The following is a 16,798-nucleotide window of genomic DNA, read 5'->3' as shown; positions in this document are numbered from 1 at the left end:
TCTTAGTAATAATTTCCAATAAATATTTAGAAAAATATTCAATTTAAGTTGTTACAAAATTAATTTACAACTCAAATTCAATTTTCTATAAATATATATTGCATTTCGAAAAATTAAAGTATTTAAGAATACAATTTTCGAAATTGCTTGTTAAAATAAAATAAAAATAAATCCTGGAAAAAAATTCTAATTTAATGTTGGCCCAAAATTAATTAATAAAATTAATTTACAACAAAAAAATATAATTTTCCTATTTAATTACATATAAGAAAATTTTCAAATATTTAAGTATCATGATGAATTCAACTTAAATATTAATTTTCTATTTAATTAAATACACTAGAAAAATACTTCAAGCAAAACAGATAATATCTATCTAGACTTTCATTGACTAATTAATTCATTTTCTAATTAAATATATTTTACTTCATTTATTTTAATTAATCATTAAAAGAAAAAATCATTGCTTTAAGTTGATCCAAAATTAAAATAAATAATTTACAACTTTAATCTATTTTTCAAATAAAATTTGAAATTTCTGCATTTAAGAAATGCAAATTCGAAATTGTGGGAAAAAGATTAATAAAATAAAATAAAATATATTTTGAAAATTATTCAAATTTAAGTTATATAAAATAAGATTTCAAACTTAAAATAATTTTCAATTTTAATTAAATAACATGAAAATAATAATATTTAAGTATCATGATAAAAATCAACTTAAATATTTAAATTTTCAATTTAATTAAATTAATAAATTCAAGAAATAAATAATTAAGTATAGAGAAGACTTAATTATTAATTCTAATTTAATACTAGGAAAAATATACTTAACTTAGATTGTACCAAAATTAATTATTAAACAATTAATTTCACAATCTATGATATTTTCCTAATTAAATATTAGAAAAAATAACTAGTTCTAGAAATAACTATCTAGAATAATTTCATTTACTAAGTGTTTTTCTAAAATTAACTTTAAAATATTAAATGAAAAATTAAATTTCATATATTTTAAAAGTTAATTATGTTGCTAATTCAATTTTAATTAGGTTAGACTAATATAATTAACCTAATACAATTATTTAAATAAGGCAAATGGGCGTTCACAATTGGGGTAGTTCATGTGAGGGGGAGCTGGGTTCAGTATGTCGTACCCACTTCTATTGGCCCCCAACTCTTACACAAGGCCCAAAAGAGAGGAATTTAACCTTTAAATAAACAATTGTTATTCATTGAATAAGCCCAAATCTAATTGAGCCTAAATAAATTTACTTATGTCAAAATTTATTTTAGCAACCTAGTCCATTTACTTAGTAAAACTTAAATGGGCTTCCTATATGCATCTAAGCCCAATAGCAAACATATAGGCTCACACAGGTCAAAAGATTTGGATGGGCCCTATCATGTTACTAGGTTTACACAGATGAAAGAAATTGCAAAATTTACCTATTACAAATTATTTATAAGATCTATTGACAATTGAACTATGATTAAAATCAGATCATTGGATCTCTCAACAAGTTAATCAAAGCAATTTAGATCAAATAAATAATAAGTTTGTAAAAAAAATTTGAATACATAATAATATAATCAAACAATACAAACAATAATAACTGATCTGGAATATCTGGAAAGTAAGCTAAAATATCTCAATTTTAAAATTTAAAATAAAATTAAATTTTAAAAGAAATATCTTAACTAGAATTCAAATTTAGGTTGTTAGAGAATATTTGAAAAAATTCAAAATTCAACAAACTCCTAAATTTCTTAAATTCTAACAAAAAATCAAAAATATCTAACCAATTTTTCAAATATCAAGTTTATTCAAAATTTAAATTTCTTTAAAATTTCTAATAAGATAATATAATATAATATCTTGAATTTTAAATTTAGATATTTTATTATATTCTGAGTCTTATAATTTAATAAATTTAAATATTACATAAATAAACTAATTGAAAAATAAGATATTTTATACGGTTAGAATATTTTTTTTTAAAAAAAATAATAAGTTTGAAAAATTTATGGTTTGAAACCCTAAAATATCTATTCAAACTAAACTAACCAATTTTTCAAATCTTCATGTTATTTTTGCCAAAATATAATTTTAATAAAAAAATGTCTAATAAGATAAAATGTTAAACCTAACATATTCCTAATCTTATAATTTTAATTAATAAAATATATTTTGAAAATAACAAATTTAAAAAAAAAATATGATATGGTTAGCAAATTTTGAAATTAGTACAAGATTATTTTTAAAAGATAATATCTTAATATCAAAGTAAGATCATTTAAAATTTAATTAAAAATAATATCTGATCTTATAATTAAAATAAATAAAATAATCTAAAGTTTCAAAATTAACCATAAGGCTCCTTTGTGAGAAATCAAATTTTCAAAATTCAAAGCCTACTAATGTCAAAAACTAATTTTAATTAATTAAAAAATTAATTAAAATTAATTTTATTCTGACAATTAGATTTTTGATTGAAAAATCAGATTCTACACAAAATTGTACCAACAATTGGCTTTTGTTTCAGTGAAAAACGATTTTTGAATCAAAAGTTATGACGAAAGCATGGTTTAGGCACAGGGGTATGCATTGCATACAGTGGGACGTGGGCGCGAGCTGCCTTTCAGACAGGGTGCTTTTCCAGCGTCCGCGTGCGCGTGTGTGCATTCAAATCCTGATATTTTCGTTCAACTTCAAAAAATCATAACTAATTCATAAAAAATCCAAATTAGGTTCTTTAAAAGCCTAAAGTTATTAATTTTTCGTCTACTTTCCAGAAAAAATAATTCCAGTAACATAAATTACGATTTCTAAACTATCATGAAATAAGCACATAAACCACATGAAACCATCCAAATCAACACAAAATTTCGTTTTAATTCATATTTCATGAAAGTAAATCATTACCATGGCTTTGAGGCCAGTTGTTGGATATATTTTACCAGGATCTAGATTTACTAACAAGTATGTTTCATTAACATCCTAATATGAATTCTAAAACAATGAAATAAACACATATAAAGTTTAGTAAACCTTACATTGGGTGCAGCGGAATATAATGACTCCTTCTGTTCAGATATCTAGCCCTTGATTCCTTTCTGTAGCAGAGCATTATCAATATCTGAACCTGGATCTCTTTCTCTCCTTCCTTTGATGCTGAATCTCCTTCTTGTTGGTTGATTTTCCACAGTCTTACACACTATGATTGAGATACCACTTGATGTGTGTGGGCACTCACTCATTCACTCAAGGATTTCGAAATTAAGAGAAGAAAAGAGAAAGGAAGAGGTTCGGCCTATAGAGAAAAGATAGAGGCTCTGTTTTCATCTGACAGAAGTTAAGTGTGAATGAGAGCCATCACTATCTATTTATAGGTTACGACCTAGGTTTATGTTAGAATTATTTGGCATTAAAATAATGAAAAAATAAATGATAAAACCCTATAAGTGTGGCCGGCCATGGGCTTTGGATAATGGACCTCACTTATGCAATTTTGCTGTTTTATCATTTCTGCATCTCATTTGCTCAAAAACGCCAATTTTTAAATTCAACCATTTAAATGCCAATTCTAATTAATTAATAACTAAAAATTAATTATTAAATAATATTGTCATTTAATATATTTATTAATTAGACATATAAAGTCTCTTAATTAATAAATAAACCTAGAATCTCTTTTCTTTACAATTTCGCCCTTGCTTAGTGAAAATTCACAAAGTAGACATAGTCGAACTTTAGAATTATAATTGATTAATCAAAATCAATTAACTGAGTCTTACAAGCAGTATGGTCTCAACTAGTATGGGGACCATGGGTCTATATATCCGAGCTTCCAATAAGCAGATCAAGAATTTATATCTTAAATTCACTGACTTATTAATTCTTCGTTGAATCCACGCATAGAACTTAGGATTGCACTCTCAGTATATAGAACGCTCTATATGTTCCACGATATAGACACGTCATTAGTTATCCATTGTTATAACCCTAATGTGATCAATGATCCTCTATATAGATGATTTACACTGTAAAGGGATTAAATTACCATAACACCCTACAATGTATTTTATCCTTAAAACACTTAACCCTGTATAAATGATATTTCAGCTAAGTGAAATGAGATCTCCACCATTTATTTTTGTTTGGTTAAGCTCGAAGGAAATCATCCTTTACTTTCTATTCGCCAGATAGAAGCTATAGATTCCATATTTATGTTAGCGCTCCCACTCAATTGCACTACCGTGTTCCCAAAATGTACGTATCACCCTGACCCAAAAGTAGGCTTAACTAACAAATCAAAGAACACGAATAACACTCTTGAGATTGAACCTAATCATATCAGGATTAAGATCATTTGATCTAGGATCAACAGGTGATATTGAATTGAATAGATATTACGGTAAATTCTAATATATCTAATCAAAGTTCAATATCGGTCCCTTCCGATGTATACTCCATACATCTGATGCTGGTAAACTTTGCCAATGTCCTGGAAAGGACATAACACTTATCCAAGGTGTAAGAATACCTATCATTGATTATACCATGTGAGTCTAAATCCAGTGTTCTGACAAATCAGGGAATAAACTTTCGAACATATAATTAAGATTATATTCCACTGTGTTGACAACACTATAATCATTAACAAATTGATATGTTCTGGACTTAAATAGAATTCATACATTATGTACATATAATCATGTGAACCATGCAACATTAAATGTTATTTCTGATCTATATTAATAAGTAAATCTGATTATATTGAAATGAGTTTTATTTAGGGCATAAAACCCAACAGATGCCAGCCATGTCATCTTCCCACACAACGACCCCTGGTCGTAGAGGTGCGAATTGCAAACAAGATGGTGGCATGCTCTATGATACATAATGGAGTTTCCTCAAATATTCTATTTAAAACAACTTATGAGAAGATGGGACTTTAACTTAAAGACTTAATCCTTTACACTTAGCTCGTATATGGTTTCTCTGGCCAGAGTGTTCCTTGAATAATTTTTAGAATATATTTTATTTTATTTTAATAATCATTTCCCACATAAATTTTAAAATAAATTTATTTTAAATGTAGATATTTTTAAATTTTCAATTTTAAAAATTAGATTAAAGTTGAAATTTAATTTGTTAATTAAATTTAGATCAACTTAAATCAAGTAATATTTTCATTAATAATTTAATTAAAATAAATACACTAAAATATATTATATTTCAATTAGAATATAACTAATTAGTTTATGAATTATCTAAATAATTATTTTCTAGGTAAGCTTTTGGTATTTTTCTAGATGTATTTGATTAAATAGAAATTAATATTTAAGTTGAGTTTTTCAAGACACTTAAATATTTGATATTTTTCTTAAGAGATTTAGTTAAATAGGACAATTATATTTGTGTTGAAAATTAATTTAATTAATTTTAGATGAACATAAATTAGAATAATTTTTCCTGTTTTATTTTATTTTATTTTAATATGAGATTTTGAAAATGTATTATTTTAAATACATAGGTTTCAAATTTAAAAGAGATATATATTTATAGAAAATTAAATTTAAGTTGAAAATTAATCATTTAATGAATTTTGGATCAACTTAAATTAAGTAATTTTCATAATATTTATTAGAAAATTAATATTAAGGATGAAAATTAATATTTTATTTTTTCAGATCTTCCTAGAGTATAATTTTATAAATATTAAATTAAAATTTATATTTAGAGCTATCTAAATTAGTAAATTTAATTAAATAAATATATTAATATCAAAATAAATAGATTAAAATATATATTAAATGAAAATAAAACTCTTTAAAATAATAAGTTTTAGTTATAAGGATATTCGGTCTCCATTGTTAGTTCTACATAGTTCTTATTTTAGTGAGATTCATCCCTAATAGATGTTCGTTCATTAGCAATTTAACGTCATAGAATCTCGAAAGATAAGTATTATTGTAAGTGTTTTATTCTTAGTAACGTCCACCCCAATAGTGGCTGGTAAGAGTAGGGCTTACAAAGTATGAAACAATGGTAGAAGCTCATAAGGTAGAATGACCTTGACTCTCACCTAAACGGGACAACACGGGATTCTTATCTTGAAAGAATAAAAGGTTGGTAGAACGGTATCTATTTTTAATGAGTTGACTATTCTATTCAATGAATAATATCTTTGACTCTCGCCTAAATGGGACACTGTATCAGTTTGTTAGAAACCTTAGAAATTATTTAAGAACATGTCTTTATTACATGATAAATGTATGATAATTTTCGAATGTGTATGAATTTATATTGAACTATATTATTTTCTATTATTAAAGTTGTAGTATAAATTTTGATCTTCATTGTTGGTCTAACTTAGTTTGTTGTTTTAATGGGACAAATCTCAAAGGATTGCTATCCATTTGACAAACATAATAGAATTAGATATCGACAGATAAGTATTTATAAATGCAACATCTAATTGTACATCTGAAGATGACAACTTAGACTAGTGTTTACAACATGAAACAATAAAAAAAAAATCATAAAATAAGAATCACTTTGACTCCCGCATAAACAGGACATCATTGGATTCTTATTCTAATCAAAATTATCCTTTATTCTCCTATTAGCTTTTTCATTAAGAAATTGCTTAGATAGTATGTCATTGGATAGAAGGATTATACATTATTTGCTTATGATGTCATTCTATTTTCTTCTATGAAATTGAATGGCGCAGATGACTATATTCTAGATATTCTATGCCAAAATGATATAAATCCTCGATCTTAGAAATCTCCTACTTGTATATGCTAAGTTAAGGCAATCTAAACTTAAAGTTAGATTAGTAGTGATGGTTCAAGAAAGAATGGAAACTCGAGAAACATTTGGTATTAATTTAAGTCTTTGACTTTATTTTAGATTCCAAATAGAAATTTTAAATTTCAGTTTCCAAAATACATTGGACAAAACAATATGACTTTCACAAGTTGTTAATATCCATCTTCTGTCAATGGATTTGAACTATATGTTAATGTATGGATTATGAGTTTTGTATTCTATGACCAAAACCCACTTGGACTATTCTAAAAATTGTTTATTGTAACTAGACCTAGGAATCATCAAGATTCGTCAAACCACCACATATATCTATGTTGTTTGCATCTTGTTCATAGTGGTTTTGACAAGATCAATCTTTGTAAAGAGAAAACATGCCAATATCTACTTGAAAGTAAGATCATCTATATTCGAACAAATGGATGTACATTCAGGGGTGGATATGAGTTATCGTTAAATTCTTTAAGATGATCATTCTAGATTTTACCTTATGCAAAGAAATTTGAAATGTTTTAGAAATTTTTGAAGTTCTAGCAATGTTGAAAAACATTAAGGTAAGTGGTTAAAGATCTTGCAAACTGATAGGGGTGGAAAAATATTCGGTGGATATGCAGTTCAAAGATCATTAAGTTGAACTTCAAATTGTATATAAACTTACCTCCCCAGAAATTCAGGTTGCATATTGATAAAAGTAATAGGTCTATTATTAGTTACTAGCAGCTGCCTAAGTCCTTCTAGGGAAAAACCCTAGTGATGGAAAAATTTCAGAATGATGGAATGGTTGTGTACTTAGTGTACACCATTACTAGATTCATGGATGTCTTGATCTTGAACTTAAGGAAAGCTAAAAATGTTAACTTAGTTTTACATGTTTGATAGCTATTCTAAAGTGATTAAGGGTGGACCATCCTATGGTTTTTGCATCAACTGTTTCCAATCATAAGACAAAATTTTCTCCTAGAGCACGCAGTTGTGTCTTTTTAGGATTCCCCCAAGGTGTGAAAGGGTGTCGACTTTATGACATCAACACCAAACAATTTTTTATCTCTAGAAATGTTTTTTTTCATGAAAATATCTTTTCATTTCACAAAATTAATGAAAGCACTGCTAATATTGATCCTTTCACCACTAATGTTCTACCTTCCAACACCATTTTTAACACTCCCATTGATGATTATCCACATACTACTACTAATTCTACTAGTTCTAGTTCTTCTATGCATAGTATAGATGAGATTGCTACAGACACAGTGACCACACTAGCTGCAACAGAAGGTTCACAGGAAATTTCCAATGAACAACCAAAGCCATTCCTAGAAGAACAACTAGACCTACTAGACCACAAGCTTACCTTCGAAACTTTGAGTGTTATTCTTCCATACACGATAATTCGTCTACCCCTCATGCTCTAAATAAATATCTTTCTTATTCAAGACTAACAGAATCTTACAAAGCTTTTATTCTTCCAGTCACTTCTTTAAAGGAGCCTTAAATATACAAACAGGCCATTCAATTCTAGGCATGTCAAAAAGATCCACTTAGTTGGAGCCGGTTGGAGCTCCGACCCGACGGATCACCTCTGATCTGAAACATTCGGATACTTATTGGATCTTGGATCAGATCCACTCCGCCCCGCCTAATTTTTTTCTGGATCGGATCTGATCCGACCCGATTTCAATTTATTTTAGAAAAAACTTAATTCAAGATTCAGATCCCTTGGGACCTGGACTCGAACCCAAACCAGGACCGGGACCCGGACCCAAACTCGGACCCGGACCGGGACCCGGGACCCGGAACCCGGAACCCGGGACCCAGGACCTGAACCCGAGCCCAGACTTAGACCCGGACCCAGACCTAGACCTGGACTCGGCACCCGGGACTTGGACCCGGACCCAAACCCGGGACCCGGACCCAGACCTGGACCCGGTCCCGGACCTAGGATCTGGGATCCGGAACCGAACACAGACCCGGACCCGTACCCAAGACACCGGACCCGGACCTGGACACGGACAAGGACCCAGACCCGAACACAAACTTGGACCCGGACTCGGAACTCGGGACCCGGACCCAGACTCGGACTCGGGACCCGGACCCGGAACCAAGACTCGGGACCCTGGACCCGGACCCAGGACCCAGACCCGCCCGGGACCGGGACCGAGACTAGAATTTGGGACCCAAACTCGAACTCGGACCTGGACCTGGACCGGGACCCGGACCCGGACCAGACCCAGACCCTGACCCGGACTTGGGACCCATTTACATTAGGCATGGCAAAAAGATCCATTCATTCGGGTCGGGTCAGTGATCCGATCCGACGGATCATTACTGATCCGAAACATTCGGATAGTTATTGGATCTTGGATCAAATCCGACCCGCCCCGCTTAATTTTTTTACGGATCAGATCTGACCCGATCCGTTTGAAATATATATTTTTTTAAAAAAAAGAATTTACTTTTTAATATATTTTTTTTTTAAAAAAAAAAGGATTAGTTAAAGCACAAGGAAACATTCATCACATTAAACATTCATAATCACATTTAGGATCAAAGTATTTTTCTTTGTTATTATTACCATACTATAGGATCAAACTATTCTTTTTTACTAATAGTTTCACACAAGATTATATGTAATTAATATATTCGTATATATAGCTACAGGCTCTGTTTTTAGTTATTGGCTGATATTGAAACTAAAGTAATTTTAACGGCAACAGAAAAAAAACTCTGAAGTTTTAAAAATGTTTGCTACTTATATGATTTTACAAATAAATTGTAAAGTAAATCTTATAATTAATACCGCATATATATATTAGTCTATTTTTATTGTTGTAAGAATTTTTTAATAGACGTACTGTTATTTATTTATCTAAAGTTAATTAAAAATTCAAAACCAAACCAGACCAATAAAATAATCAAGCCAAATAAAACCACTCAAAAATGGATTAGTTTGGTTCGAACCATTGTATTTCGTAGTTCTAATTTTTTTTACAATAATTATTCATTTTTTCCTTATATTTTTTAGTTATTGAGGGTAGTTATTGAATGGAAAAATATGAGTGTATATATAGAGGAGTAAAGGAGAGAGAGGTTATGCGAGAATTGAGGTTATACATGATCACATTTTTATGTGATAAGAATTTGATGTTTTTTTTTTTATTGATTTTGACAAATAAAATAAAAATATATAAGAAAAAAAATGATGCATTATTAGTTCTTAAACAAATAAATTTTGGAAAAAATAATTATAAATTTAGATATAAAATATTTTTTTTTTAAAAAAAAGAAAAGTTGGGTCGGATCTGATCCGATCCGAGTATCTAATCTAGCGGGGCGGGGCAGATCCGTACATGATCTGGATCAGGTCGGATCATAGTCAGATCAGATCCGACCCGCCCCATTGACATTCCTAATTGGCATTCCTATTCAATTCAAACAATGGCTAGATGCTATGGACACTAAACTCACAACCCTTCGCAACAACATAACTTGGACAATTGTTTTACTTCCCCCAATCAAAAGAGCAATCGGTTGTCGTTGGGTTTACAAAATAAAACTCAATAGTGATGGTTCTGTACAGAGATTCAATTCCAGACTTGTTGCTCAAGGCTATACACAACAAGAAGGCCTCAATTTTTTTGATACTTTACTTGTGGCCAAAATGGTCACTTTTAAATTGCTCCTTGCTATTTCTACTATAAAACAGTGGCATACTTTACAAATTGACATAAACAATACTTTTTTGAATAGAGACCTCAATGAAGAGGTCTACACGGCCCTTCCATCAAGACTAACCTTGTCTAATTCTGTTTCCTTATGTTCTAACCTTGTTTGCAAGCTTCACAAATCCATCTATGGACTTCGCCAATCCTTGAGACAGTGGTACAAAAAACTCACTGATGCCCTGCTGCATGAAGGTTTCAAGCAATCAAAAGCACGTTACACCTTATTCACGCATGGAAATAATGACACTTTCATTGCCCTATTGGTCTATGTTGATGACATTGTCATCACATGCCCTAATGTTCATGCTCTACATCAACTGCAAACCACTCTGCATTAGTAGTTTAATCTTAAAGCTCTCGGACAGCTCAAATATTTCCTTGGGTTCAAGATAGCTCGTGCTACATCTGACCTTTTTCTCTCTCAAAGACAATACACCCTTCAACTTCTAGAAGACAATGGCTACATTGGTAGCAAACCAGCAAAAACACCCATGGATCCTAAAACCAAACTCGATGACCAACAAGGAGAACCATTGACCAATCCTTCTGAATACAGACAACTCATTGGGAAACTTCTTTATCTAATCTTGTCTAGACCAGACATTACCTATGCAGTGAACACTTTGAGCCAGATTATGTCTGGCCCTCGCATAACACATATGCAACAAGTCTCTCACCTACTTCGATACCTTAAAGGTAGTCCAGGACAAGGATTACTCTATTCCAGGAATTCCTCTATTCACCTCTGAGGTTTCTCTGACTCGGACTGGGCCTCTGCCCCATTACAAGATGATCAACAATTGGATTTTGCATATTCCTAAGCGATTGTCTCATTTTATGGAAAACCAAGAAGCAACCCACCATTTCCAAGAGCTCTGTTGAAGCTGAATACAGAGCACTTGCTGCAACAACCAGTGAACTCACATGGCTTCAATATCTACTCCATGACTTCCAAATTAAACAAGCCACATTTGCCTTCATATACTGTGATAATCAGTCTACCATCCACATTGCAAATAATTCAACTTTCTACGAGCACACAAAGCATATCGAGTTAGATTGTCACTTCATTTGTGACAAAATTAACAATTCTACTATTCGCCTAATTCCTTTCTCCAGCAATTTACAACTGGCATAAGCCTTCACCAAACCTTTGCCCTCCACTATACTAACTGCCAATACAAGCAAGATGTCTGTATATAACCTATTCAGTCCACCTTGAGGGGGGAGGGGGGGATGTATTAAGAATTGGTCAGTTAGTTCAGTTAGTCTTCAGCTAGTAAGTTCAGTTGGTGACCATTATGTTTGTTGACAGTTTCTTTCCCTTGGTTCTCTTTTAGTTCTGATTATTTAGTTGGGTTTGGGTTAGTCTTTTAGCGTGATCATAGGGTGTTAAGTTAGTTGACCACACTGCTCATACTATATATATTTGTACCCTTTCTTGTATTGTTCAATTCAATTCATTCAATAAGTTGTACATTTTCTTACTTTTTAGTTTCGCTTGTAATACAATACTGTTATAAATAAAGATTTGGCTCAGTCTGGATCAAGCTTTCATAGAGCTTAGCTCATAGCAACATTTTGTCTCAATTACTCTCTATCCTTTTATGATTTCCTACAAAGTTAAACTATTTCCATTTTTGTTAGTTTAGGATTGGTTTGACGGGACACCCTATTCGGACTTCATAGGAAAATTAATTAGCCGAATAAGATTCTTCTTTTTCTTCGTTTAACAAATTCGTGTTGTGAGACTGTTTTAAAAGAATATAAGTAGAAATTTATTTTCTAAAAATAAAGTTACAATTATTTGCTACAAAGCAAAAACCAAATGCAGTAATGCTCTAAACAAACTGGGGTGCACTAGGTGCATGGACACTTGTTAGGTCCAAAGACTCCAAACTGATTAAAATCCCAACATGAATGCTTGAACTTACTCCTCTACTACTCTTCTTAAGTCTTTCTTTTAACTTCTGCAAGGAGGAGAGAAGAGAATGCATAATGCCAATCAGAATCAGCCTGGAAAGCTCTCAGACAACTTCAGAAGGGAAAAAATAGTGGCAGGCTAGTTGAAATTGTAACAAATCAAAATGGCTAAGGTAAAATAGATTTTGCTCCTTTTCACCCTTTCCAGTTCTCTAAGACATTCTCTAGATTCTGGTCAATAAATGCTCTAACTACATGTGAGTCAAGGAGAACCGAGGTGCAGAAAATTGTCAGCAAACTCGAACTTTCCGTCTTTCCCTGTCACTGGTAGCTGTTGAGTGGTTGTCTCTCTCTGCTAAGCATCTCTTGTATGGTACAAACCCCTTCCTAGAATTGCAGTGTTCAACACTCGCTTTACGATGAGGTTCTTGAGAAAAGGAATTAAAAGCTTCTATGTTTCTGTTTCCCACTGTTTCCACTCCACTGGAAGAACCCTCATTTGAATCGGTACAAGATCTTTCCTTCTTAATTTCCTTCTCTTCCATTTCTGTAGATGTTGGACCTGTGCTTGGATTGTATGCCGCTTGGTAATGAAAGGGAAATTGGGGCATAGACCACCAGAGCATTTGAGCATCACCATTTAGTTTTACAATATTGGAGCTTTCTTTCTGTTGTTCTGTTTGGTTGCTAGGAGAAGAACTTTCCAATGGACTACAGTTACTAGCAAATCCAAATCCACCGAGAGACAAATTTGTGTCTAATTTCTGCCCTTCATCCGTTTTCAGTGCTTCAGAATCATCAGTACTACAATGAGATTCCTTCTCAAGGTCGGATAACAACACCGTCCTTCCAAAAAGCTTGAAACTTGTTGAAGTTGATAGTTTGTCTTCTTTGTTATTGTGTGCTGTGTCCTTACAACCTGGCTCAATTTTCTGTAAAGCATATCTGGTTAGTATATGAGTGAAAATACAGATCAATTTATTTCAAAAAGGAAAATATCTGGGAAACTAAATAGACAAATCATCTTACCACAGATAAGACATTCTCCACATTTGATTGAGAAGATAAATGATTTCCTGGTATCTTCTCTTCAGCAGATGAGTTGGACATCAAGTAACAGTTTTCCTTATCTGAAGGAGATAGGCTGATTGACTGCATATCAGTTGTACATGAGGTTGACGAAGGGGACCTGTTATGCTGGTGGTCAGAAGCATCATAACCGACTGCATCTGAACCATGACTAGATAAAACTGAAGTAGGAGATTTTATTCCTTTATCTGTTGCAGCAAAATTTGGGGATGGAGACCTTTCTAGTTGATTTAAAACTGATGTTCCATTGAAGGACTCGACAAATTTACGAGGGTAAGGATGCATAGGCTTCCTCTTTGGCCTTGGTGGAGGAATCTCAACCGGTTTCATGCACCCTTCAACACTCCCACTTGAACCACGAACAACCTGAAAGCAAAAGAGAAAACATATGAGTAAACAAGACATGATTAAATTTTAATGTATGGAAGTGGATATTATGACAAGAGTTTTAGTGAACAATAAAATAGGAAGCTTATCGACCTTAGAGAAATACTTCTGAGCGTGACTTCGAATCTGAACAGCAGTTTTAGTACCAACATGTTCTGCACCAGGATATAAAGGAATTTTACACAACAGAACAGCCAAAAATATACATTCCATGGGCAACAATTTAACAAGCTTACCTTCAATTTGACGCCAACCTCGACCATAAAGTTTCAAGGCTTCAAGAAACTTTTGATGCTCCTCCTCTGTCCACTTTTCTCTTTGTTTGGTAATTGTGTAAGGTTTTCTAACCTATAAATTTTGATGAAACATAAAACAGGTCAGACCACAATGTCCCTCAACCATAAATATTTGCCCAAAAAACGGCGAGGCCTCCTTAGTAGAGATTAAGGAGCAGATGGAAACCTTTGGTGCACTTTCATACAGATCCTTCAACGGGCTCTCTGACTTATATTTTGCATCACCATTGGTAATGCAGTTACCAGCCACGACAGAGTTGTTTGACAACATGCCTTCACTCTGTTTCTGTGACAAGAATAAAAGGGAAAAAATGATTCCAAGTAAGATTATATGTTCCCACGTGAAATAATAAATAACAAAGTACTCTTACACACACACAGCATAATTCGGTCATATAAACGAAAATAAAAATATTGACAAAAATCAATTACAAAGCAAACTGCAACAGATACAATAGTAGACTCCTCGAGTAAGAACTGAATATAGAACAATTGATTGAAAAAATTTCACATGTTCCCAGGAATAAAGATCCGTTATCCCTAACTAGTCCTAACAAACCCAGAGATACACAATGAATTAATCAGTCAAAAACAGAAAAGAAAAAAAAATCATACGATTTTACTCACTTAGCAATCCCTTAAACTCAATTAACCCCTTAAACTCAATTAACCCATTAAACTTAACTTAACCAATAGACAGTCGAGTTCTTTGAATCAGAATATAAGAAGTAGCATCACAACTGGCACACATGGCCAATGCAATTCAAATGGCCAAACATGACAAAAAGGTGATACCATAATGCTATTTGTCCTTAGTATGAAAATTAAGTCTTAGCAAAATTACAGCAGTAATTGTTACACTACTATTTGAATAAGAGGATTTCCAATAATTGCATTGCTCAATAATTGAAAAAGTCTCCATTCACATAACCACACAATTTCATAAAATTAAGCATACCACATAAAAAAAATCTCTTCTAAATATCATCACCGAAAGGGCCCCAAACTTTTTTGCTGAGAAACAGGGCGGGCAAGAGATGTCTCATATATGCCATGCCAGTACTGTAATAAATACTAGATCCCACTACCATCTACCAATAAAATAATAATAAAAAAAATACACATAATTTTTCAAACTTCCCCAAATGAATATTTTGAATTAGTAACAGAACAAAGCAATTGCTTACCTCGACAACCATGGCTGCAAAAATAGGACGTGTACCGACACCGAATCCCTTAGTTAATCCACCAGAACCTGCAGTTTCATTAAAATTCCAATAATTAAGTTTTCTTCACCCACTAAAATAAGAAACCACAACAACACAGCCTCCATAAACAGCAGCATAGAAAGGGAAAAAAAGTCAATCTGAAAGCAAATCAACTATTGTTTTTTCGTATTCTCGTTCAGAAATGGTAGATCAACCAGAAACTCACCTCCAAAAAAAATATTAGAAAATTCCAAGCAGAGTTGGTCGGATAAAGTTCTCCTTGGGATATTTTCCCAGAAAATACAGATTCCAGGAAAGGAAAAGAGAAAAGAAAAGTAAAGAAATTATCCAAAGATACACCTGTAAAAATCTAAGAGGGGAAAAATGAGAGCATGAAAAGGGAGAAAGAGTTTGGAAGAATCATATAAACGAGTATTTGAGAGAGAGAGAGAGAGAAGGAAGATGTAAAAGGATTGATTTTTGAAGAAGTATAAGAAAGAAAGAAATGAAGAAGAAGAGTGAAAAAGCAGACCAAGCCACGTCAGATAATTCTAATTTCTTTTTATTTTTTTTACCCGAAAAATAAAAAGTGTATTTGGACAATTCGAGAAGGGCCTTGGAGCTTGTGGCTGAGAACGAACGGGACCCTTGACACGCGGCACTTACTTCTTCCATGTCTGTCTCACTAACTCTTTTTACTGAAATACCCTTCCTATTTTTATTATTTTTTTAATGTCTTTCTTTGATATTTATTCAAAGGAAAAAACAAAAAAAACTTGATATTTATTTATTGTGGAAGATATTAAATCTGAACGGATAAATATTACGACATGTTTCAGGAGAGATACCGAAACAGTTGGGCTTTAAGAAATGAAGAACTTTATTCTATTCGGACAGCGTGTGAGGTACACGCGCTATGCATTGAGATGTAAAGGCTTTGCCATATCAGATACAGATATCAATATCAGATAGTTTCACATGCTCCAAAATTATAAAATCCTGTTTGGCCTAAGATTTTAAGCCAATAGAATAGAATAGCATTTATCCTCAATTAACTTTATTATTTATATATTATTTTTTAAATTAGGCCCCACAGAAATTTGAATAATGAAATGTATCCTACCTTTTTGCTAAATGACAACATATAAAAAATAATTGGTCATTTTTGATAAATTGAACTATTATTAAGGTAACAAACTTTTTTTCTATTAATAAAATAAAGATTCTTTTGCTAATAGTTGAGTGTGATGTTTGGAAGTAATTGTGTAATTATTAAATAGTTTAATTATTAAAATGATTTTATATTTTTAAATATAAATGTGTTTGGATATG

The 16,798-nt window shown here is 31.9% G+C and overlaps 1 protein-coding gene across 2 annotated transcripts; it reads right to left on the bottom strand.

Annotated features, from left to right (window-relative positions):
* Positions 1-12,317: 12,317 nt before the first annotated feature.
* Positions 12,318-15,981, bottom strand: LOC115714271 (protein REVEILLE 7). 2 transcript variants are annotated; one of them, XM_030642907.2, is made up of 7 exons: positions 15,693-15,981; positions 15,446-15,513; positions 14,425-14,544; positions 14,199-14,310; positions 14,056-14,117; positions 13,516-13,941; positions 12,318-13,418 (listed from the first exon to the last, which is right to left on the bottom strand). In XM_030642907.2, the coding sequence occupies exons 2-7, from the start codon at positions 15,455-15,457 to the stop codon at positions 12,777-12,779; spliced, it is 1,374 nt and encodes a 457-aa protein (XP_030498767.2). In that variant the 5' UTR covers positions 15,458-15,513; positions 15,693-15,981; the 3' UTR covers positions 12,318-12,776. The 2 variants fall into 2 exon arrangements, with proteins under 2 accessions (XP_030498767.2, XP_030498766.2); XM_030642906.2 differs by lacking the exons at positions 15,446-15,513; positions 15,693-15,981 and adding an exon at positions 15,217-15,342.
* Between the last annotated feature and the right edge of the window lie 817 nt (positions 15,982-16,798).

The sequence above is a fragment of the Cannabis sativa genome, chromosome 4 (genome assembly GCF_029168945.1).
Source record: "Cannabis sativa cultivar Pink pepper isolate KNU-18-1 chromosome 4, ASM2916894v1, whole genome shotgun sequence".
Classification (NCBI taxonomy): Eukaryota; Viridiplantae; Streptophyta; class Magnoliopsida; order Rosales; family Cannabaceae; genus Cannabis; species Cannabis sativa.
This window is presented reverse-complemented; position numbering and strand designations above follow the sequence as displayed.

Excerpts from the sequence above, each read along its gene's own strand:
- LOC115714271 (XM_030642906.2), bottom strand. The coding sequence starts at position 15,246 with ATGATATTTAGAAGAGATTTTTTTTATGTG. Across the intron at positions 14,311-14,424 it reads TGTATGAAAGTGCACCAAAG|GTTAGAAAACCTTACACAAT; the intron begins GTTTCCATCTGC and ends CAAAATTTATAG. Across the intron at positions 13,419-13,515 it reads TGGAGAATGTCTTATCTGTG|AAAATTGAGCCAGGTTGTAA; the intron begins GTAAGATGATTT and ends TATGCTTTACAG.